The sequence below is a fragment of the Ambystoma mexicanum genome, chromosome 3q (assembly GCF_040938575.1).
Source record: "Ambystoma mexicanum isolate Mex_15411 chromosome 3q, UKY_AmexF1_1, whole genome shotgun sequence".
Taxonomy (NCBI): Eukaryota; Metazoa; Chordata; class Amphibia; order Caudata; family Ambystomatidae; genus Ambystoma; species Ambystoma mexicanum.
In genome coordinates this window covers 1,100,145,643-1,100,168,914 of record NC_090926.1, presented here as the reverse complement: position 1 = coordinate 1,100,168,914, position 23,272 = coordinate 1,100,145,643, and the positions used below count along the sequence as shown (strand labels likewise).

Genomic DNA, 23,272 nt, shown 5'->3' with positions numbered 1-23,272 from the left:
CTGGGGTTCCAGCGGAGCTGCACATGAGCTACCCTTGCCTAACTTTGGAGTGCCATACTGATGGTAACTCCCTCCCCCTCCCGACTGAGGGCTAACATTGAAAATGGGGTGGGGTGGATCCTGGCTGCCTCTACACTACAGTTACCAGAATTCCCTGCTGACAATGCATGGTACATACCAGAGGGATTCATCCCTCCACACCTGCATCCAATCAGCCTCCCTGTAGATTTCTGAGGCATGAAAGTGTGCTAGGAAGAGAACCTTCTTTGGACTGTTTGAGCTTACTGCAGCTGGGACCCAGAGTAGCGCTCCTGCTAACCCTCAAGTTTCGTTTGCATATATAAAATTATGTAGTACTTAACAGCTGCCAAAAGAGTAACATGTCACCCCTAATCAGCACCTTACAGCTAACAACAGGGACACAGTGCACCCCCACAGCTGTCTATAGAGCCACAGGGCACCCCATGCGATGTCAGAGTCACAGAACATTCAACAGCTGCCGAAATGGACACAGAGCACACTCTGACAGCCTAGAAACCTGCAGAGAATTCTACAGGCAGCTAACGATTCCTGTATCGTCATTAATGTGGTTACAGAGCTACCAACAATCAATTCTTACAACTGCCAAAGAGTCTTAGGGCACCTATAGTCGACCACTGAATTACATCGCCCAGCTGAGCACATAGTCACCGGGCACCTTGCTGCAGAGTACGTAGTCACATGGCACCCAACTGCTGAGCACAGAGTCACGGTGCACCTTACAGCTGACCACAGAGCCCCACAGAGTCAAGAATCAAAGAGTCACTGGGCAGCCTGCCACAAATTACTCTAAAATTGGCCACAGAGTCAGGGACGTCATTTCACCAAAATACCTGGGGTAGTGGAAGCGACATCACATGACCTTTGACCTCTGATGACATCACAGGAAGTGATGTAATTTGACACCACCCTGAAGTGATATTGCTGGAAGTGATGGACCACGACCTTAAGTACACCATGAAAAATATACATACAATATCACCCAACCAGTGTCGGTACTCATTTATCGACCTCAGAAGGATGAAAGGCTGAGTTGAAGTGTTAAAGAACAGACTAAATCAGTGGCTCACCTCCTGAAGTGTGCCTGAAATAAACCTTTAATGAGTCTAGCAATTATTGTATAGAATTCCAGAAAGACACATTTTTGGGTATTCCTATTCTTTCTTATTTAGGTGCACTGCTGAAGGTGTTAGACTTGTGGAAACCCTGTTCTTTTTTATTTATTTTTAGAGGCCTGAATAAGAAAGCCAGCCTCTGCAGAAGCAAAGACCCACATGACACTGGCCACAGCCCAGGAGCTTGCATTAAAATAAAAGCTCTTTTCTTTTTAGGGGTTGCAAGGGAGACCCCAGGGGTAGCAAGGGAGACCTCACGAGTCGCAGTTGCACCCCCTGGGAACCCCTAAATGACGTCCCTGCACAGAGTCACGAAGCACCTTGCAATCAACCAAAGAGTTCGAGCAAACAGCAGACTAGAAACTGAGCGACAGGCTGTACCACTGCCCCCAGAGTCACAGGGTGCCCAACAAATGGCCACGGTCACTGAGAATACTACAACCACACACAACACACCAGTTCACCCAGCCATCTATTTCCGGACCTTAGAGACACAGAACATTCTGTACCCTAGTCTAGCCATAGATATCAGACCATGACATCCGGGACACAGAGTCACAGAGCACCTACCACCGGACCACAGAGACACGCAGCATCATGTATCCAAGCCACAGATATACTGACCCTCTACCTCCAAGACAAGAAAGTCACAGAGCCATCTATTTCCGGGCCTTAGAGATGCAGAACATCCTGTACCCTAGCCTAGCCACAGACATAAGACCATGACATCCGGGACGCAGAGTCACAGAGCACCTACCACCGGACCACAGAGATGTGCAGCATCCTGTATCCGAGCCACAGATATACTGACAATCTACCTCAAGACAAGAAAGTCACAGAGCCATTGATTTCCAGACCTCAGGGACGCAGACCATCCTATAGCCTAGCCACAGATCTAAGACCATGACATCCGGGACACAGAGTCACAGAGCACATACCACCAGACCACAGAGACGTTCAGCATCCTGCAGCTGAGCCACAGGTATACCGACCATCTACCTCCAAGACAAAGAAGTCACCGAGCCATCTATTTAATGACCTTAGAAACGCACAATATCTTGTAGCCTATACCCAGACTTAAGACCATGACATCCGGGACACAGAGTCACAACGCACCTGCCACCAGACGACATCTGTGCCACAGATATACGACCATCTACCTCCAAGACAAGAAAGTCACAGAGCCATCTATTTCCGGACCTTAGAGATGCAGAATATCCTGTACCCTAGCCTACCCATAGACATAAGACCATGACATCCGGGACACAGAGTCACAACGCACCTGCCACTGGATGACAGAGACCCAGCGCGTTCTGGATCCCGGCCACAGAGACACAATCTAACGCCAAGCCACAGAGTCACAGAGCACCCACCTCCAGAGCAGAGAACATCTTCCAGCTCAGCTGCGGGGATAGACAATCTACGCCAAGCCACAGAGTGACAGAGAGCCTACTTCCGGAGCCCAGAGACGTAAAGCATCCTAAACCAAGCCACAAATATCGACATTCGTGACACAGGGTCACCAAGCGCCCACCACGGCACCGCCAAGCTGCTGTCAAGCCACAGCATAAATCACACTGCAGCCGGACACGGAGCATATGAGCAAAGTACCGCTGGGCATAGAGTCAAAGAGCATCCCAGACCTTGCGAGAGTAAACTCCACGTCACGAGGCATGCATGCCACAGAGCCACGGACCATCCGACAGGCGGTCACCGAGTCACAGGGCATCCCGCATGGTGAGGGGCGACTGCAGACCCGAACAAGGCACCCAGGAGACAGGACGAGACCCGAGCAGGTAGGACTGGATGCAAATGATAGCTGTAGATGGACAGATGTGACACAGCGATGCCCAAAGTCACCGACAGGGGCAGGAAAGGGAATGTGGGCCGTGTGGTAGCGAGGGGGCGAGAGAGAGAAAGGCACGGGCAGATGACGACAGAAAGACGAGTAAAAGACGGAGATAGCATGACGGGGAGACGGCGAAAGAGGGTATACGGCGGGAACACGAGAAAAGAAAGAGTGAAATAACGGGCGGAGACTAATGCGACAGGCGCGGGAAGAGTCGGCGAGGGGGGAATGCGGAGGGAGAGAAAGAGAAAAGGAGCGCCTATGCGAGAGAGAGAGAGAGAAGACCAGTACACCAGAAAGCGATGAGCGCGGCTTAGTGGGAGGGTAAGAGAATCATAGATAGACTGGTAGAGTGCAGGACAGGGGAAGTGGGGTGCCGGGAGGACGAACGGAAGAGACCCACACAGATTACTTTCAGACCGGAGAGAGGCTGAGAGACAAGGCGTGACGTGGGAGATAGTAAGTTAGTAACAGTCCGAAAAAAACAACTTAGCAAAGACTCAGAAAGTAAAAAGAAGCACAGCCAGGAGATATAGCAAGGGAGAGAAGGCGAGAAACGACCGGAAACCTAATGTTATTATATTCACATAGCGCCTTCCACTCTTAATGACTGTCAAGGCGCAGTATTGTGGTGCTGACTCTGCCCGAATTATAATGACGGAATCAGTGGCGGCCAGGCGGTGTTCTTAAGCATGGACTCTGGCGCCTTGCCAGACTCAACTCTAAACGGCGTGGGCATCGGGGGTAGCTACGGAGAAACGGAACGCCATGCTCTCCGCGGGGGAGGGAGTAGCAGCAGCACGCGTGCAGTAAGGGGCTGCACACCTGCTCTGCCACCCGCCCCAGGCGTGAAATCACACACGAGCCTCGTGGAAGGGCAGTGCTCGGCAACCCAAGAGTTAATACATAGTGGGGAGGGGGGCTCAGAACCAAGCTCCGGGGCAAAGAGCTGCCGCCTGCGTCCCGCTGGCAGGGTGGGGGGGGGGGGGAGTCGCTTTATTAGCTAGGGGGTTGGCTCTTTGGGAGAAGTTCGGGTGCGCGACGGGTGGATGGTCTAACCGTGTGCGCTGTAGACGGAAGCCCTCCCACTGCCTGCCTGTGGGCTTCAAAGCTCGTGCGGTGCGCGAGACGCTGGTGCATGCCCCTTCGATCCACAGGAGTAGCGCATTATTATGCTGGCTTTCAGAACTATAGGGAAAGGGCAGGTAAAGGAAGGGGCGGGTCACCCCTAGACACTAGTGCAGAGGACAGAGGGAGGGGGCAGAGGTGTATCTTTTTAAGGGTGGGCGAGGCATCTCCAGACACCTCTTCCTGGTTGCTGTCCTCTTCTTGATTCCAGAAGCCATACTTCAGTCTCTGACCCGTTCCTCTTGGTTAGTTGATATGGAGATGGTGACTCCAGTGACTGCGTTCACCCAAGTACCAGAGAATGGCACCAACATGGATAATGTGGCTGCGGTGACCTCTGACTCTGGCCTGCTCTCCCCGCTGGTCACCATTGGAGCAGGAAGCTCAACGCTCAACTCTGAGTGGATCCGGGCCAATCGGGCAGCGGGGATGAATCTGTGGATCCTGAACATGACGGGCGACGAGACGTCGCCGCCGTTCCTGACGGACGCCTGGCTGGTGCCGCTCTTCTTTGCCCTCATCATGCTGCTCGGCCTGGTCGGGAACTCCCTGGTCATCTACGTGATCACCAAGCACCGGCAAATGAGGACGGCCACCAACTTCTACATAGGTGAGTCCTCAAGGTGGGCCACCACCCACCTTCCTTGCATGCATGAACGGGTCGGTGGGAGAGTCACCGATAGTTGAATGAGAGTTGAGGGCTCGTGATGAGTGAGATGTTGCAGGACTGGAGTGTTTCCTGAAGAAGTGCGATAGAGTGCAAGGGTATTGGATGAGTCAATGGTGTACCGCCTAGGTGGAAGACGCACTAAACGACTGGGTTCTTGCATGGTTATGGGGGCCACTACAAATTTGGGGGGTAATGGTATGATATTGGGCCTCATTACGAGGTTGCCGACCACCTCGTATTACCGTTACTGCCACCTGACATACCGGTGCTACCGCAATATTACAGGTGGCAGTGGTGCAGACATTTCCCATTCCCATGGAGTCCAATGGGATTGGGAACGCTGAATCCCCGGCACTGTTGTTAACACGGTTGAAAAACCTGCCGGTAAGGGCCGGACATGCCATTATGCCAGGCTGGCCGGCAGTTCAGTGCCCCTAACGGCAGACTCAAAGTGAGCCGTTGCGGAAAAGGTGCCAGGAACTTATTACTGGCAACTTAATTCCTGGACCAGCTCACTTATAATGAGGCCTGTGTGGTATTTGGCAAATACTGCTTTTTTTGCTGCCCTCTCAGTTATATGTGTGGAGGTATTACTTTCTGCAGTTGTCTTTTGGTATACCGCCAAAGGTAAAGTCCCCCCTGATCAGAGCAGGGTTTTGATAAATGGAAATTCACACATTTGTATCTGCACCCTTCAGAATTGGGGCTACAAAATGTTGGCTAGTAGCTATAATTCTATTAAAGAATTTTCCCTGCAGAGAGGTTCATCTATATAATACCTGGGAACACTTTTTCAATCGGGACATTTTCAAATGTCCACCTTTTCACCCCCTTTAAATGGCCCCATTGAAACAGTAGTCCCCCTTTATGAAAGGGAAGCGCTGATGCCCACCCTCCCACCCCCTGCCCATGCAAAGCATAAAAGGGTCCGAGTGCACGTGTGCATTCGTGGCATGTACCACTAATGTGCATTATCCATTTTCACCACCTCTTTTGAAAGAAGGTTGTATTGCCAAATATGGCAGTGGAAACCAATACAAAAAGGTTTGAGAAATATACACAGTGGTGTTGCTGGAATACCGCAGGTGGTATTCCTGCAATACCACTGTCATTAGTACTGGAATGGTGATACATTCTGAATTGGGTGGATTTTAAGGGATAATGCAGGCGGTAGTGGTATTAATCTCCAGCGACAGTCCTGTAAAACAAAAAACTCACTCACAATGTTTAACTAATTGAAGGACTGTTTACAACGTTTCCTATTCTGCATAAAGAAGGAATCAGAAATTCTCTGTTTTGCTGTTGGTGGGAGTGAGGAATCTTGCATGGGCTGATTATGTGGCGAAAGGACCCTTAAAAAAGATTCTGAAAGTGGCTCCTCGTGTGTTGAGCTTTGACTATTGCAAAGTGTCAGATATGGCTTGTTACTCTACATCCCTCAGTGCCCTTTGGGGCTGCTGCTTCTGCTGACTTACCCTCCCTCCCCATATGCAGCCTATCATGTAGACATCTCGCCCAGACTAACGTGGCACGCATGGCGCAACTAGGTGGGTGTGTTTTCCCACGTACGTGCATGTGTGAACAATGTGTATGCATGCACATTTATATGCACGCATACACACACACACACACACACATCCTGATCGATTGTGTCTGCCTCAGTGCATCAGCACTTATTACACTGAGTTATTGACTGCATTCCGAACATTCTGATTGGCTAAGAATACGTCCAGAATGAGTTTCATCTGCTTATGCTAATTATGCTGTAATCCTGGACTTTCATCTACATGAGGGGCAGTCAGTCTTCAATTTGCACTTGGGCCATGTCGTGACACTCTAAAGGGTGATTGTACCCCTATTTATGCTGCCATGCCCTTAACTCTCAAGTCTTTACTTACCTTATTTTTCAATCCCCCCCATCCCCACCCTGGTGGCAGGAAGGTTTTATGTTTACATGAGGTACCTTACAAATCATCAATGAATATCAAAATTATATTTTATACAGTGGTGTCCAGGAAAAACATACAACAATGACACCTATACCAAGGGCTTTAAGTGGGCAGGGTCCCACCAAGTAATGGGCAGTTCATAGCTGCTGAATCCCACCCAATATGGAACTCTGCTTCCTCCCTAATTCCAGCTAAGCTTGGCACTGTTAGTGAGAGACCAAAGCTACCCCTTTGACTTGACTGCATTTCCTTGATCAGCTCCCGGTATCTGCCTAGAAACTGCTCCCCGGTAGTCTGCCTGCCACTACACAAACTGTTCGAGCCAATATGCTATCAGCAAGGAAGCCTAACAGATGCATACACAATGCTTTTCAACATTGTCACATTAGTGTTAGCAACAGAACACTGAAATCAGCCTTTCAGCACATCCAGGGCTCGATTCTTAAGTAGGTGATAATTACCAAAAATCTCATAAAAAGTGATAATGACATTTTCAGTAATTAACACCTAGTTTCAAGGTGGCACATTCTTCCCAATTCGGACTGAATGCGCCAATTTTGGAATATGGGTGCGGGTTGTTTGGAAGGCAAGCAACCGGCACTTTCGTTATCTGTCCTTTTGCATGGGTATTCTTATGGCACTCCTCCAATTTCGTAAGTGTGTGAAATTGGTGCCAAAGTACGGTACCGAATTGGAGTCATACAGGAGGAGTGCCACAAGAAGACACTGCTCATGTTGATGGGTTAGTACTTTTAAGTACTGTCCTCTGTGCTAAAATCCCTCACACCTTTACTTGAACAGAGCCCACTCTACTGTACTGCGTTCCTGATAGCCCTTCAAAAAAAAAAATAACTGGACAATGCACACTCAAGTGCACTGAGGTGCTGTTGTGATGTTTAAAAAAATGTGGGCCATTTAAGGTATTACCCACTTACAATTACCCCACAATGCCAGGACTTTAGAGCTTTCCCCACCTGTTATGCTCTCAGCAAATGTTAGTTAACTTACAAATCCCTCATTCTTTAACGAAAGTGCTGCTGAGATTCGCCAATCCGCCCGTTACTCCAAGAAACAAGCAGATTGGGAGCAGAGCACTGTCATGCTCTGCGAAGACGCCCAGGCCCACATAAGAATTGCAGTGGTGCCTGGGCGTCAAGAAATGGCGCAGTGAGTCGTGCTATTTAGCACACTCACTGCGCCCAAATGAGAATCAGGGCCTCAGTGGTTTTCTATATCTTGTAACAATTTTCAAGTGTCCCCTTGAAGGAACTCCTGTTAGCACCCATCCCTCTCACCCTTTGTCCTTTGACTGGGATCTACTGAAGCAGAAAAGTTGTAACTTGGAATCATGGTGCCTGGGTTCCAATCCCAGCATCTCCACATGACCATCATTGTGTGATCCCTTGCAAATGTTCCTAACTCTTTGTGCCTCATTCCACATATCTGGCAGCATTGATAGTGCGAAAAACCATCACCAGTGCTATATAAAAACTGAAAGAAGGACATTTTTCTGTGGATGGAACTGCTCAGGGGTGGTTCATGTTGCAGTGCTAAGTAATGAGCAGGTCTTCATAATAACCTTTAGTGTCGCTTCTACGGAGCAACATTTGCAATCAGAAAATTGTGGATCCTCGGGGTTCCAAACTAGGAAGGTGTAGAATGTTTGTGGCCATTAAAATCACAAGTTAAACACAATTGAAATAATTACAATCAGGCCAACTCCCCAACCCCCCGGCTCATGTTAGGGAATGCCCCATTGTGGTCCTTAAGAGACCCCAAACATGTTCATTCCACTTCTCCATTGAGGAGCAGATGCTTTATCAACCGTATAATCATAGACTTCAATGGGATTGGGCGGGAAAGGATTATTGCAACCACAGAAATAACTAACATTTTGTTATAATATTTTAGCTGGTTTAAATTATATGAAGGAGAAAATAAATCAATTCAAACACATTTTCACTGAATTGTTCTCCCACATAAGGAAATCATCTATATATCAGGCAGCAATCAGGTGAACTACAACAATGTGCCTTGGTGTGGCGAAGAGACACATTAATGAAGTGGTAGGAGCATGAGGATGCATTCACGCCAGCTATTTGCCCTTAAACATAAATATAGGTTAATTCTTTCAAAAGAAGAAACATTAATTTATTTATAAACATTGGAACTTAATAGGTTGTGTGGTACACAAACTTCTCTGGGAACTTATCGCAAAAGGTTTTGATGATTCTTCAAGCGGGTACAAGAAAGCTCTCTCTTTCATTTAATTGAGCACACATTTTGTAAGTATATTGAATTAACTCTTTATAAGCATGAATCCTGCAATTATCTGGATCTTTTCTGTTATAACAAGATTTTGAAAGGTGTGCAAGGTATCAGAGCAGCCAAGCCGGCCGGGCCAGACGGCCTTAGGTTTCTGTCATTCATCTGGTTTCCGGAGTGGTGGACACACCGGTTTGTGCACGTTTTTAAAGTAATAACTATCTTAGATAGTGGTGCAAAAATCAGTGATGCATACCTTCACTGTTCCATTATTCAAAAAAGTTCTATTGCAGATCATGTTTGCTACACACCTATCTCCCTCCTGGATCTTGCAGGACAATCTTTTTCATTTAATTTCTTTCCAGGTTGCCTGAATGGGATAAAGACAGCAATATAATCCCTTATGACCAAGCAGGTTTTGGAAAGGGCTAGAGCAATATTGACTATTGTATGGGCCTGGGCACTATTACTGATGAATACACTAGGATCATGAGAGGGTATGAGCATGTTGATTTATAGACCTGGGCAAATCATTCAACTCTAATAACAGGAATGTACTGTGGTATATGTTGGAAAGAACTGTGGTTCCTGGGGAGCTGGTAATATTGATTTACATGATGCATGCCAAGACATTGGCAGCAGTGCACTGCACCAGGGATGGTGGTTATTCAAGGAGTGTTTTTACCAGCTGGGTGGTCAGACAGGGATGACCCCTTGGTCCACCTGCTATTTATTTTGATCCATTGTGGCTTTCATCCCTCTGAGATCTATATCTGCTAACACAAATCCAGCATCTTTTAATGGTAGTCATTATGGAGCACTTTTGTATGAGAATATCATCTCTTTTACCCCAACCCACTAATAGAAGAGAACCCACTAATGAAAGGGAATGGGTTTATTAAATAGATCCCCATGCTGACATTTTGTTGGAATATCTACTTACCTTTGGAAATATCTGGGCTTGGCACTCATGCAGACTGAGCATGGCTTTGCTTTTAGGGAAAAACAGCATCCTGGCCAGCACTTCAGTCAATTTGATCCCACAGAAATTCTCCCTCTATGGCTCCAGGGAAGTATCACCGCCTTTGTTTTCTGGTCTTCCCAACAATAGAAATCTCCAACCCTCTTCCAATATTTTCACTCAGATGAGGTTTCAGAAGATCTCCTTTGGTGTTTTTTGGCAGCTGCCCCTTGTTCCATAGTGCAAGACCTTTTTACTCTCTAAGCCCCTCCCATTAAAATGAACATTTGGGGGTGCTAACTTATGTTCTCACAACCAGGATTGGACATTTACATTTCTCTCTACCCTCCCAGTTCAGCCCCTCTCCAAGGATGGGTTCAAGAGTCTAGAACAGAAACATTGCCACTCCCATTTGAGATTCACATTTGTTTCCATGTCCACTTTTGGCCAAAAAGCCCCTACATGGCAGCATTTTGTAATTTACCAATAAATGGCAGGATACATAGATATCAATATTCCTCCCCTCATGACGTGAAACTTACTTTCATTTCAGCACCTTATTGCACGGGCAAGATATGATTATTTGCCGTTTTCACTTAAAGTACAAGAATTATGAACATTAAATTTAATCTCCAGAGCTCTAATGTTATGACCATGAGCTTGCCAATTCTTGAATTCAGGGCATTTTCGGGGAAGCTAGAAACAGAAATGTGGTGATAACATGATTTCCAAAAATTGCATGGGTATCAATGATTCTGGGATACAGTACAGCGAGCGGTTGCAGACATATTGGGAAAATTTCCAGGTGCCAACAGGGGTCTATTTACTATGGAGCTGCGAGTAGAGCTGAAATCGCTACCCACGAGAGCCCAGCATGCAAAGTATATGTAACTGTGGTCTTGGCAGGGGCCCTGTTAATAGCTCAGAAATGGAAGTCAACAGCCGCACCCAGGGAGATTGAATGGATAGAGAAAGTGTGGAAATTGGTGACTATGGAGTGGGTCGACTATTTGCTTTCGGAGGACCGGCACAAATTTTGCACCGACTGGGACATTGTAATGAGATTCCTCATGCAAGACTGCAGGGGAGTGTGGTGCCCAAAAAGGGTGCAGCTTTTGGGCTTGATATGAAGATCCTATCCGCCCCACGGCTGGACATGGAAAGCAAAGGAACAAAGGGAGGGCCCCCCGGAAGCTCACAGATGGGAAGGGGTAAGAGACAAAGGCCCACTGCAAGAGAGGCTTCTAGGATTCAACTATCACAGCAGAACAAGGAACTGGCAGGGCTGGACTAGGGAGGGGAGTGGGGAAAGGGGTGAATGGGGTTTACTTATATGTTATCAAACAGTGCTTTGCTTGACTCAAATTATAATAAACTTTTAAAAGGAAATAACCAGCTTGTTACTAGCTTTCAAATGACATATGAATGGACACAGTGTGACTTATCGTTGCTGAGAAAGTCACTAGTTTTGATAGTCCATTTAAACTAATGGGAAATCTTCAGCATGTAAGCAAATCCTAACTCTCATTTCCCCATGTAAGTTTAATATATCTTCCAGTATGTTACCAGAGCCTGCTGGGCTGAATGTTAGTTTAGGGCCAGGGAAAAATCCATTAGCCTTTTGTTCTTTGAATGTTGATGGGCTGCAGAGATCCTTATCATGCAGCAGACAGTTCACCTCTGCCCTGTGATGCCATGAGGCCATGCTGACATCTGGCACTTTGTCCTGTAATATGAAGTTGACCACAATTGTGATCTCAGACCTTATACTACTAAACATTTCCCCATCCAGGGTTGGGTCTGTGTTGATCTGGCCCTGTCGTAAATGCCTTGGGTGTACATCAGCTTCACAGAGATTTCCATCCAGATAAGAAGCCAGGCAGGCCGTGCAAACCTGCCCAACAACAAGAAACATGGACTTTCTCAACACTAAATGAGATTTACATGTGACCCACGGAAACAAAGTAGCCTTTTTAAATTGTTGATAGTATTTTGCATGTGGCGCATATTACACATTTGAATACGTGGCATCTTGCCAACACACACCAAATCTTTTCCATGATATACTTATTCTAGCAGGGGACATTTGTTTTCATGTCTTGATTTAAAACTGCAAAATGCACATGCCAGGCCATTTTGGTTTCAGTATTTGAAAACCCTGCTATTCATGTAGAAGTGGCCTTTGATTTTGTCTTGCAAAGGAGAATTAACAGCTGTTATTCTTCAGTTCAACCTTTCCCTTTGTAAAGAAAGACAGGCCTTTTGATTTCCAATACTTGGCCATTCACATAGCATTTGCATTTTATCACAACTTTTTCTTGTGTTACTTGCAGAAAAACACACCGTCTGCATTAATAGGTGCATTTTCATTGTGGATGTTTTTGATGGCCTGAAGGTCATTTTCCAGTGGGCCTTTCAGTGATATTTGTTTGGGCTATAATTAAGCCCCACAATATGATGTCATGTTTTAGAGGTTAGTTACTCAGCTGGATGTCACTGTTTTCACAAGCAGAAGTATTTTTAAAACTGTTTTATTTTGACTCAAATGCATTGTTTGATTTGTATGCTTGTGGTGGATTTTTTTATGTGTGTAATTGGTGCAATTAGAATATAAATGTTTTCTGCCATTCTGCTTAAAGAAATGCATGAGATACTGACGTCAAATTCTCAGCTCAACCCAGGCCTAGAAATACAACACTGGGTTTCCGTACCTGCTAGATTGCTGCTTGGCCCTTAGTCTTTTAATGGTTGTGCACTTGGAGAGAAGGTCATTGGTCGAATTTGAATCTACGGGAGACTTAGGTTTTTTGTATCATGTCTCCTGTCAAGCATTCCTGGCTCTGCTAGTCTTAAGGCCACTTCAATGATGTTTGGAAAAACCACCAAAATCCAATGTAACTTATCAATGAAAAATCTAAAACATGGGAAACTGCTTTCATTTTCTTTTAGATTAACTGTTCAATTTTATATAGCACCACTGCATTCTTATGATAAACCCACTCCAGTTTAACTAAGTTTGTGATGAAAAGCTTAACTTATGAAGACCAAATTGTTATTTAAATACTACAGCATAAAACCACATATAATTTAGTAATTCAGATTGACTACTTAATTTCTCACTATTAAAGTAATTTTTTTATTTAAGCACCAAAACTCCAAATCATGTATTGCTACCACGAGTATGTGCTAATAGCCTCTACACTTCAGGAGGGTTCATTGTCACCTAGCGCCGGTACATTGGTGGTGGGTCATTATCCCAAGTTATTGACTCATCCCTCAGTCTATAAAGCTATATTGTTTGTGCTACATTAAATAAGCCATGATGGGCCACTGGCTTCATAACTGAAAGCAGATGTGGCAACACCTCGGACAAATGAAACAATAGGAAGCTGGAGAGACAGTGGACATCCTACATACTCACTGACTTGGATTGGGAGAAGGTACATTTCAGGAGGGATAAACTAGAAAATAGTTCAGAAATATCAGCAATTTCATCTACAAGAAAGAGTACCTCTTGTAAACAGCGAATGTGCAAACATTATTACAAGAGGAAGAAAGCGATCTATTGGGAAATCATTGAAGGCAACTAATCTTAAAGCCATCACAGGTCCCATGTCTGGTAAACCCTATACAAAACTCATCAGTCACCAGCTGTCCCCAATAGTTCTCATCCGAATGAGTCGACAATAGTATAAGTGATGTTATGTACCTGTTTCACTGACAACACCGGAGGTGAATGGCCCGGCCCCTAGTTAACAGCCGAGCAAAGCACGAGCAGTTAATTTGGACCTTGGGCCTCTAACCCCCTGTGTTGCTCGTGGAATGGGTACATAAGGTCATTTTAGGACCCGTTTCCGGTCAGGAAAAATGAAAATAAAATGAAAAAAGCAAAAAACATACTTAAATGGAACGCAGAGATCGGGGCACATGAGCCGACACCAACAGCACGACATCATGAAGTATGGATGAACACTACAATGCTCATGGAAGCATGGCGAGGGGGAGTACGGCGGTCATGTTGGTAATAGAACTAACCAATACAAACCAATGGAGGCAACATAGGAAATAATGCGATGCACATTTAAAAGTATTAACAAAAGATACGTTTACTGAAAAGAACACTGCAGTTCTGTAAAGTACAGTGCAAACACAAAAGCAAAGCCCAAAAACGATGTTTGAGAAATAATACAATGGGATATAACAATAAAACAGGGAATGACAACTCCATGTGGAAATCTAAATTTCTATGAAAGATCAGTGCTGAAAACGGCAAACATAACAATCAGGCATGGTAAAGAACTGGCACAACAAAAAAATAAGAAAAAAGAAATGCAACATACTAGTGCGCTGAAACAAACGTGTGCTCCAGTAATTGGAAGAGAATAAGCAAACAACAGGCAAAGCAAGAAACATACAAATAACTCTAGTCAAGTGCATCAACTGGCAAAAACAAAGCGCAATAGGGCAGCAAAACCAATAGTCAGACCCAAAGTACATGGGGCGGAGAAAGGCAGGAAGGAGTAAAATGGCGAGCATATGAGGAACAAAAAGGAGACAAAGGAGAAGAGTACGAAGAAAAAAAAGACCAAGAATCAGGGGGGTTGTAAGCAGAGCAGAGGGGAGACAGACAACTATTTGGAAATGAATTGAACATTGCCAAAGAAGGAGATAGAGCCCTTGTGGAAGGGGCAAAAGGAGAGAAGAGGAAGAAGATACAAGTGAGGGAGGTGTGGGAGGGGGTTAGAAGTAGGGGTGGAGAAAGGGGGAGGGTTTGGAAAGTTTGAGGCATAGGAAGAACCAGCTTGAGGCAAAAGGGAAGACCACTGGTCATGTTGCTCAGGTAAAGGTCGCCAATAATTGCGGATGGGAGTTTGAGAGCGGCCATGATTTGATGACAAGCCTTGGCAAGCAATTGAATCGCTGTAGCACAGATACAGTGATCTTTGTAGATAGCAGACACATTAGCTTGAACAGAGATAGATTTCATTAGTGAGCCAAGAACATTTTTTGCTTAGGCGCTTGTAAGTATACCAGACAATTGATGTGGGAAGATTAGAAGGTGAAATTTAAAGGGGATAGACAAAAAACCAAGGGGCAGTGGATGGTAATTGGGGGAAGACAAAGAGCATGATGACGAATCAGGAGAAGCATACATTGCACCAGGGAAAAGAGTGCAGGAGCGTTGAGTTAGACTGTAAACCTTCTGCCATGTTCATCGAAGAAGACGTTGAAGGCATTGCAAGGTAGAAGGGGAAGTCCTTCAAGGCCAAAGTGTGCAAAGTGCAATTGTATGTCGAACCAGACTTTGTGTTGGAGAGTGACAGGGTCAACACAATTAAAAACTGAAGCGGAGCATAGGATTTGTAACTCCGCAGTAGAGATATGGAGCTTATGAGCTGTAGTGTTAAGTCCAGCTCGGCAAGATTGTTTAATTATTGATGCAGAAATGTCAGTGGCAGGACGAAATTCTTCACTGCGCAGGAAATAAAAGGTGCATTAAAGGGGGCAGATGACGGTTGAGTCCAGCTCTGATGGAATGTAAGTTTTGAGAATGGTAAGGATAGCCATTAAAGCTGTGCACTTCAGCGTAAAAATGGCGAAGAACAGTGCACAACTCAGAAGATGGTAGATTTTCAAATTGGCTCATGATATGCCTTTCCAATTGCGAAAAACCTCTACAGCCCATTTAGTGGCTTTCTTTCGGGGTCTCTGCATCTTTTTCAAGACCAATTGCATTCAAAGCATCAGCAGTGAAAGTACAGGGGTGTTTAAGAAGTGGTTTGCCATCTGCTGGTCAAACAGAAGAAGGCACACTGGAATCAGAAAGAGAATAGCTGCCTAAAATATTGAAAGTAACCGGACGTGGTACACCATCCTACGTCAGCACAGAGAGATCCATAGTCAACACGTCAGGGGCTGGACAGAGGAGGCGTCATCAGAGGAAACCGGAGTACGAGCTGAAGGCATTGCAGAGTTCACAGGACATTTGCCATGAAGACACCACATTGCGCGGTGTAAGAGGTCAGCAAAGAACGATGAAGCTTAAGTGAACTGTAAGCATGGGCGTAGGACATAGGGGACGGGGGACAAATCACCACCCACAATTTTAAGTGGGGGTGATATAATGGCATCTATCCCCCCAGAATATGTAAGTGTTTTGTCCAGCACAGTGCAGTATACTGTGTCTGCTGCACTGTCTGCAGTTGCATCATGCGGCGTGTAAAAATATGTCTGCAGGCAGTAGCTGTCAGCGTTCAAAAGTACAAGTTCTGCAGTCTGTCTGCAGGCTAAAAGTAGTTCTGCTCACTGATGCGTGCCACGTGCCTGCGCATTTGGAACGTGCCCAGGTGGGGAAGAAGCTGCATGTGCCCCTGCGCAGCCTCAGCCTGCGTTTTTCCAGAACAAAGTCAAGTGGAGGAGAATCCATGCAGCAACGCATGCTCGTGCTCACTGAGAAGGCTGGGCTGGATTATCGAGGGATTGAGAGAGACAGACTCGACTCGAGCTACCTAAGGTAAGTGAAGTGTCATAGTGTGTGTGCAGTGTGTGCGATGTTGTGTCGGGCCCTGCTGGGCAGATACAGTTTTTCCTAACTTTCACCATATCTGTCTGCGCATTTGGCCTGAATAAATTATACACACAGTGGCCCCCTTCTCCCAGGTGCGCCTGGCGTGGGGAGGATTTATTAATTGTGAACAGAAATCCACGAGGGAAGACAAATAATACACAGTGGGGGCACTGCCATTTAATATTTAAATGAGAGTGTGAAATCCATTGGATTATGCAGACATAGGGCCTCATTACACGGTAGGCGGAGGAGCAAGGTGCTATTAAAGTACCTACCCGCAAAGGGACCTCGTAGTAAGGCGGTAAGGGTTTACCGGTACCGGTGCCCTTACCGGTACCAGTAAACCCTTACCGCCGTCCGTGTAATGAGGCCCATAGAAATAAACAAATTAAATTAGCATCCATTGCATTACCAGGGACTGTTCTCAAAGTCACGCCAATGGCGTGCCCTGAGGCGTGATGCCGGCCCATTCCAGGAGTATGATGCACTGAACAGCCATGGATGACAGCGCATAACCCAATTGTTTTATGTGAATCAATATGCTCCTGACCACAGAGGTTGTTGTGTTGGGGTTTGGGGCCACCTCAGGGACACAACGTTTAAGGGATCCTCGGGGAGTAAAGGTCAATGTGAGGAGGTGTATTTTGAGAAGTTTCTTTGAACAGGCCATATATGTTACTGATGTTTTGCTGAAAGAGGTGGGCGTGTTCCAGTGGTGCTACCATAAACGTCTGTGTGTTCAGGTCGGTCATAGGTTAGGGATGACCAGCACTGGCATGTGACATTCTCTACATCACTGTGAACGTATTACACCCCAGTCACCACCTCTGCAAGCTTTCAGCACCTGCCACGAGCACAAGGCTGCGTCCCTGGATACTAGTAAAAGCTTTTCACACTACCCACCAGAGTTAAGTCATCACACTTCTTATAAGTACACAATCTCACACTGCCCATCAGTGCCAGCTTCTCACGAAGCCAACAAGTGCAAGGTCTTCACACTGCCGACCAATGCAAGGGCATCCCCTATTTACCAACGCAAGCTTTTCAGACTGTCCACCCGTGCCAGCTTTTCACAACGTCCACTTTATCCTTGGCATTTTTTGATTAGATTGCCCACGTGGGCGGAAATGAAAAGCACCTGTGGTATATTTGTTTGCAAGTGGCCCCTTTTCATTATGGGCAGGTGGTCAACACATGGTGGTAGACCTTGGCTAGGGTGGAGGAAGCATGACAGCCCCAGTATTTATAATGAGGACTCCACATACTAGTGAATTGATATAAAGAAATGTAGGTGAACTTAAATCGCACCATGCCCGGAAAGGTTTAAAAGGTGGTTTGAGGTTTCTCCTCCATGCTGGAAGCTTGTGTTGTCATCATAAGGTGTGTGGCAGAAAATGGAAGAGTTCCAGAGTTATAGGGCTGGACCACAAAGTAAACGCCTACACTGTTTGAGCATCATAAAATAGCGGCAAATGATGATGAGATTGGATGGGTTGAGGTGAGGAGGTATCTGGGGGATACCATATCATTTTGATGTCATGGTGTCTTAAAACTGTCCATTGAATCCATGTATGTATGATGCACAGGGCACTGTAGAATGCCGGCACACATTTTTCTGGGTAGTGTGTGGCCCCTAATGTTTCCCTCTTGGTGTATGAGAATAATACACCTATCTAGGTGTCTGGGATTATGGCACCTATTTGTCATTATGGCACCTGAGCTTCTGGGATGGTGGCAGCCATGTGAGTGTCTGTGGCTACCGTATCAGAGCACCTGTCACTATGGCATCTGACTGTCGTGGAAAATGGAACCAATCTGGGTCTCTGGAACGATGGCATCTGAGCATTTTTCTCTATGGCACCTATAAAAGCATCTGAAAGTGGCATATTACTGGGTGCGTGGTTCGATATAATCTATCTGGGAATCTTCGGGACTAATGCATTTGGGTGTCTGGGCTATGGCATCAGAGACTCTCTGTGGCATCTATCAGGGTGTCTGACAGTATGATAAGGTTTCTGTCCACCTGGCATCAATGCATCTATCTGAGCATCGGGTGGTCATCGATTTGATCTATAATAATTCTGATCTGGGTACCTTAGACTATCTATATGAGCATGATGAACTGTGATGCTTACCTCAACCTCTGGAGCTAAACCAGCAGCTCTCTGGGAGTCTGAAATTAAGCCATATTTCTGGGTGCGTCAAACTAGGAAATCTCTCTGGATACGTAGGACTGAAGCACTGTGGTCTGGTTTAAAGACACCTATTGGGAAACCTGGAGCCTGCAAAAACACCTGTCTGGGATCCGACTGCGAGATCTTTGTGGGGATAGAGCCGTCGCCATGCACTAAATTATAGAGCTTCATTTACGACGTCACAGAGGCGCAACATGGCCCGCTTCCAGTTTATAAACAGGCAGGTCAGTTTCATTTTGCTTATTAATTTTTTATGACCTGTAATTTGCTTGGTGTGGTGGTCGGGTGGTGGCCCTTTACCTTTTGCACTACTGCAAATTAATTTCTCTTCATTAGATCTTTGTTTGTTTGGAGAAGGCGCAGGTTGAGGTCGCGTTCATTTGGACAATAAAAGAAATGCCCTGGAGATCTAGGAGCTGATTCACAGAAGCACTTTATAATGGCGCACTCCCATAGGAAAATGCTCTGTGAATCAGGCCCTTAGTGAACTAGCCCCTGGGATCATTTTACTTTGTATATAATTTGGTGTAAGCAAAATTGAATATATTTTTCCAGCAGATCCCCTGTCCCCCCCAGATTGTATGATTCTCCTACGACCCTGACTGTAAGGTAAAATGAAGGTAGTGAACTGTGACTAAACCGCAGTAATGACGGAGGGGGGCAGCATTGGAACAAGGTAAGAGGTCAGATGGAACACGCGCTGAGATTGTCCATTCCGGCCCGTGGTTCCACTGATCTGATTTGCCTACCGCAAATTCCAGGGTACTAATGGTGAATCATTTATGCATGACTGGTATTTATTTGACAAGAAGGAAACTGGTGTTGCATGAGAGAATTTAAACCATGAATTATCAAAACAAACTACTTGTGCCATCAATAGGGGTGGCACCAGCAGAAACCCGGAACCAAATAAAACAGATACAATATTAACAAAAATAAATTAAAACTTAATGACAATGTTAATGAATACTGGAGCATAACATACAAAAAAATAATTGCTGGTAGAAAAATACTTATGCTAAAAACATTTGAATAAATGCCTAAGACATAATGGGCCTCATTACGAGGTTGCCGGTCCGGTAACATAGCCCAAAGGGCATCACCTGGTATTCATAGAGGCCATATTTAGTATGAAATTCTGTCTTCCACACGTCTCCTTCTTTGACCCTTACAAGGTGGTAGGATCCTCGAAGGTCCAGTTTTGTGTAAATCTGAGAGTTCTGGGATAAGTGGTAACGGGTATCTATTCTTCACCGTGATCTGGTTTAGTGCTCTATAATCAATCCAAGTTCTTAAGTCATCCTCCTTTTTAGGCACGAGAAAGAGCACTGAGGAGGCAGGGGATTTAGATGGATGGATGAAGCCATTGGCTAGGTAAGATTTTAGGTGTTGGTTTTCCTGCTCATTTAGAGCATAAATCCGGCTGCAGTGTATCTGGGCTCCGGGGTACGAGATCAATTTGGCAGTTGTAAGACTTGTGCGGAGGAAGGACGTTTGCTGGTTTCTTTTGAAAGACATCCTGGTAATCTAGGTATTTGAGTTTCAAGGAGCCAGTGAGGCCCAGTACGATGCCTTTCTTAGTGTTCGTGTTGGTGGGCCTTTGAGTGTAACAGGTGTCAAAAAGTCTTGGGGAAAGGTCAGAACTCGTTTTCGCCAGTCAATCTTAGGTTTGTGGGTTTCCAACCAAGGCATTCCTAATATCATCTGGAACTGAGGAGCACTGATGAGATCGAAGGTAATGTCCTCTTGGTGGCCATCCTGACACAACAGCTTGACATTTTCGGTGTAATGTGTTACTGGGCCGGATGAAAGTTGAGATCCATCTACCTCTGTGACATTTTCCAATGTCTGCTTTTATCGGAGAGGAAGGCCTATTCGGAGAGCCAAATCTTGGTCAATGTAGTTTCCCACAGCTCCGCTGTCAATGTATGCTTCCAAAGCATGTATTTTTGATGGTTGTTTGTGGTCTACCAAGAGCACAAACAACGGGCGTTGGAGTTTTACGAGTCTTGTTCTCCTTCTTCATCTTTGTCAGTTGCTCCGACTATTTTCCTGGGTGGCTTCACCGGGCATGCTCAAAGAAAGTGACCTGCTTTTCCACAGTGCAAGCAGAGGTGTTGTTGTCTCCTTTTTTCTCGTTCTGCCTTGGTGAGTGGACTCTGTAATCCCCCAATTTGCATTGGTTCGGTCTGTTTGTGTGGCTTAGGTTGATTATCACGAGGCCGCACATAGACCGGTCGCCCTTCAGCCCTTGTTCAATCAATGTTTTGATCCTGCAGCCTGTGATCGAACTTAACAGTTAGGTTGATGTATTCCGCACAACCATCTGGGGGATTTACCACTTGAGCTAAAAGGTCCTTGAGTTCTCCACGCAATGGTAAAAGAGAGTAGTCCTTTTCCCTTCTGGCAAATTTGTTTGAGCTATAAGATGATTGAAGGTTAACAAATACTGATTTCCCTGTCTGAGTGATAGTAATTTGTTGTCCAGGGCCTGTCCTTGAGTGTGTTGTGCAAACAATTTCTCCATTTCGTGCTGAAAACCCCAACGGTCCCGAAGCAAAGGATAATCTTGATTTCCCAAAGTTACTGACCAGTCCGCTGCACTGCCTCCCAAATATAAGAGTATGGATGCCACTCTGGCTTGGTCGTTGGGTAAAGCCCCAGGTCTGCACAAAAAATGTAAGTGCCATTGATTCAATAATATGGCATACTTGTTAGGGTTGCCTGTGAAACTTTTGGGCGGGCCAGAGGAACTGCTCCTGGAAGAACCACCTGAACTGGTGGTGACTGGTGAGGTGTAGGAGTAGGCCCTGGCAATGGGACTTCGCCAGCTTGTGCCTAGAGTAAATGTCTTTCCAAACCATCAGTACGCTCTCAGTTCACAATAAGGCCCCTTCTTAAGGCATTGGTTTCCTGCCTAGAAGCATGAACTTCAGCCGGTAATTCACCCAAAAGTTGGGCCAATTGGTCAGTTTCTGAGGTATCCATAACACCTAGGCAGAGATTCGTAGTTGCTTTGCGTTCTGTTACGCTCACCTGGGCTCTGCGGGGACTTTGGGGCACGGTTGCAGCCCTCCCAGGAAGTAGAACCCCCCCTGTCTGCTTTCTCCTGCAGCAAATAGGCTGTTGGCGGCTGCAATTAATTGGAACACTGCTCCTGCGTAGATATGAGAGGACGTAAGTTTGCTGGCTTGTGAGTGACTTCCCTCTCAAACCCTTCTTCTCATAGTGTGGTTTCCGTAAGCATGCATTGACCCATTAAGGCTCACCTGTAGATTATTAATGGTGGGCTCTCCGTCCTGCTACTTCTGGCAGGGGCGCATTTAGGATGAGGACTGAGTTCCTTCACTGGTCCTTCATAGGTGGTGTCCAGTCCAGCTGCGACTATTCCACGCCTTTCTGGTAAGTGTCTTTCAGTTTTCTCTTTATCTTGAAGTATTTGTATTGTCTTTCTCACAGCCTGTTGTCAGCTCTGTAATAATGTCTATCTTTCTCCCAAATAGGTGTGATTGCGGCCCAGCAGAGCACAGAGCACGAGGCGGCTCCAGATGAGGAGCAGAGGATCCTACAGCAGTCCGGCAGCAGGTATGTGAGCTTTTAAGGATAAGCGCAAACAATTTTGCAAGCCTGACCTCAAACTGAAAGTTTGTAATGTCTAACCTTGCCTTTCGTCCTTTTACAGGGTCCACCTTTGTGGATGAAGAAGATGTCGTGCTGCAGTGCGCAGAGCTGAAGTCCTGCGTTACGGAGGATGAAGAATGGACGCCAGGCTAAGCAGTGAAGAATACAGGAGAATGCTGACTCCAGGAGGTAAGCGTATGGGCAGGAGACTGGATTCCCAAAGGTAAGTGCTGCTTTATCCCAGGCGGCGGTGAGCGTTACGCTGCATGCAATGCAGATTAAAGCAAAGCGTGTGCCTTGGGGTTGGGTTGGCTTTTATAGCTGAGCTCTTAAGGCCACGCCTTCTAGTTCTGTTCTGCTTGCCACACCCTGCCACTCCTTGAAGTTGCATGTGCAGTTTATAGATGGAAAGTTGAACGTGCAGCTCAAGATGGAAAGCCACACCTGCACTGACTGCACACACGTGGAAAGTTCCTGAAAAGCACTCCTGCCCATAATAAAGAGTCTGGCTTATGTTTCTCCATGAGCGTGGTGCCAAAGGCGCCAGGACTGAGTCCAACTGGGCCACCTGTGTATAAACGTCCCAAAGGGACGTGCATTAACCATGCTACCCCTTGCTCCCACAACCCGATGGTACAGCTCCTGTGATCCTGGGCAAGTGGCCATGACATGTGATCACATAGATCCATCTTTACTTCCTCGTACTTCATAAGTCGAAGGCCACCATCTTCCCTGCCAGCATGAAGGTAATTGTGCCTCCTCATCCCGTGATCACTTCCCCTATTCCCCCAACCCAAATTTCACATCCCTCAACCAGCCCCACCCCTGCTCCACCTCCCTTGCTTTACCTTGTCCCTCACTGGTGCTGGGGACACATTTTATTCCTGTCACATCCCAATCATGGCAAGGGCT

At 46.1% G+C, this 23,272-nt stretch overlaps 1 protein-coding gene across 2 annotated transcripts in view; it reads left to right on the top strand.

Moving 5' to 3' along the window:
• The first annotated feature begins 2,557 nt into the window (after positions 1-2,557).
• LOC138447643 (G-protein coupled receptor 54-like) overlaps positions 2,558-23,272 on the top strand; it is a 501,667-nt gene continuing 480,952 nt past the window's right edge. Inside the window, exons 1-2 of one of the 2 annotated variants that reach the window (XM_069603859.1) lie at positions 2,558-2,950; positions 4,343-4,741. In XM_069603859.1, coding sequence (XP_069459960.1) covers positions 4,387-4,741 — 355 coding nt within the window. In that variant the 5' untranslated portion in view covers positions 2,558-2,950; positions 4,343-4,386. Of the gene's footprint in view, positions 2,951-4,003; positions 4,742-23,272 lie in introns of those variants that run through there. The other variant, XM_069603858.1, reaches the window with a different exon arrangement.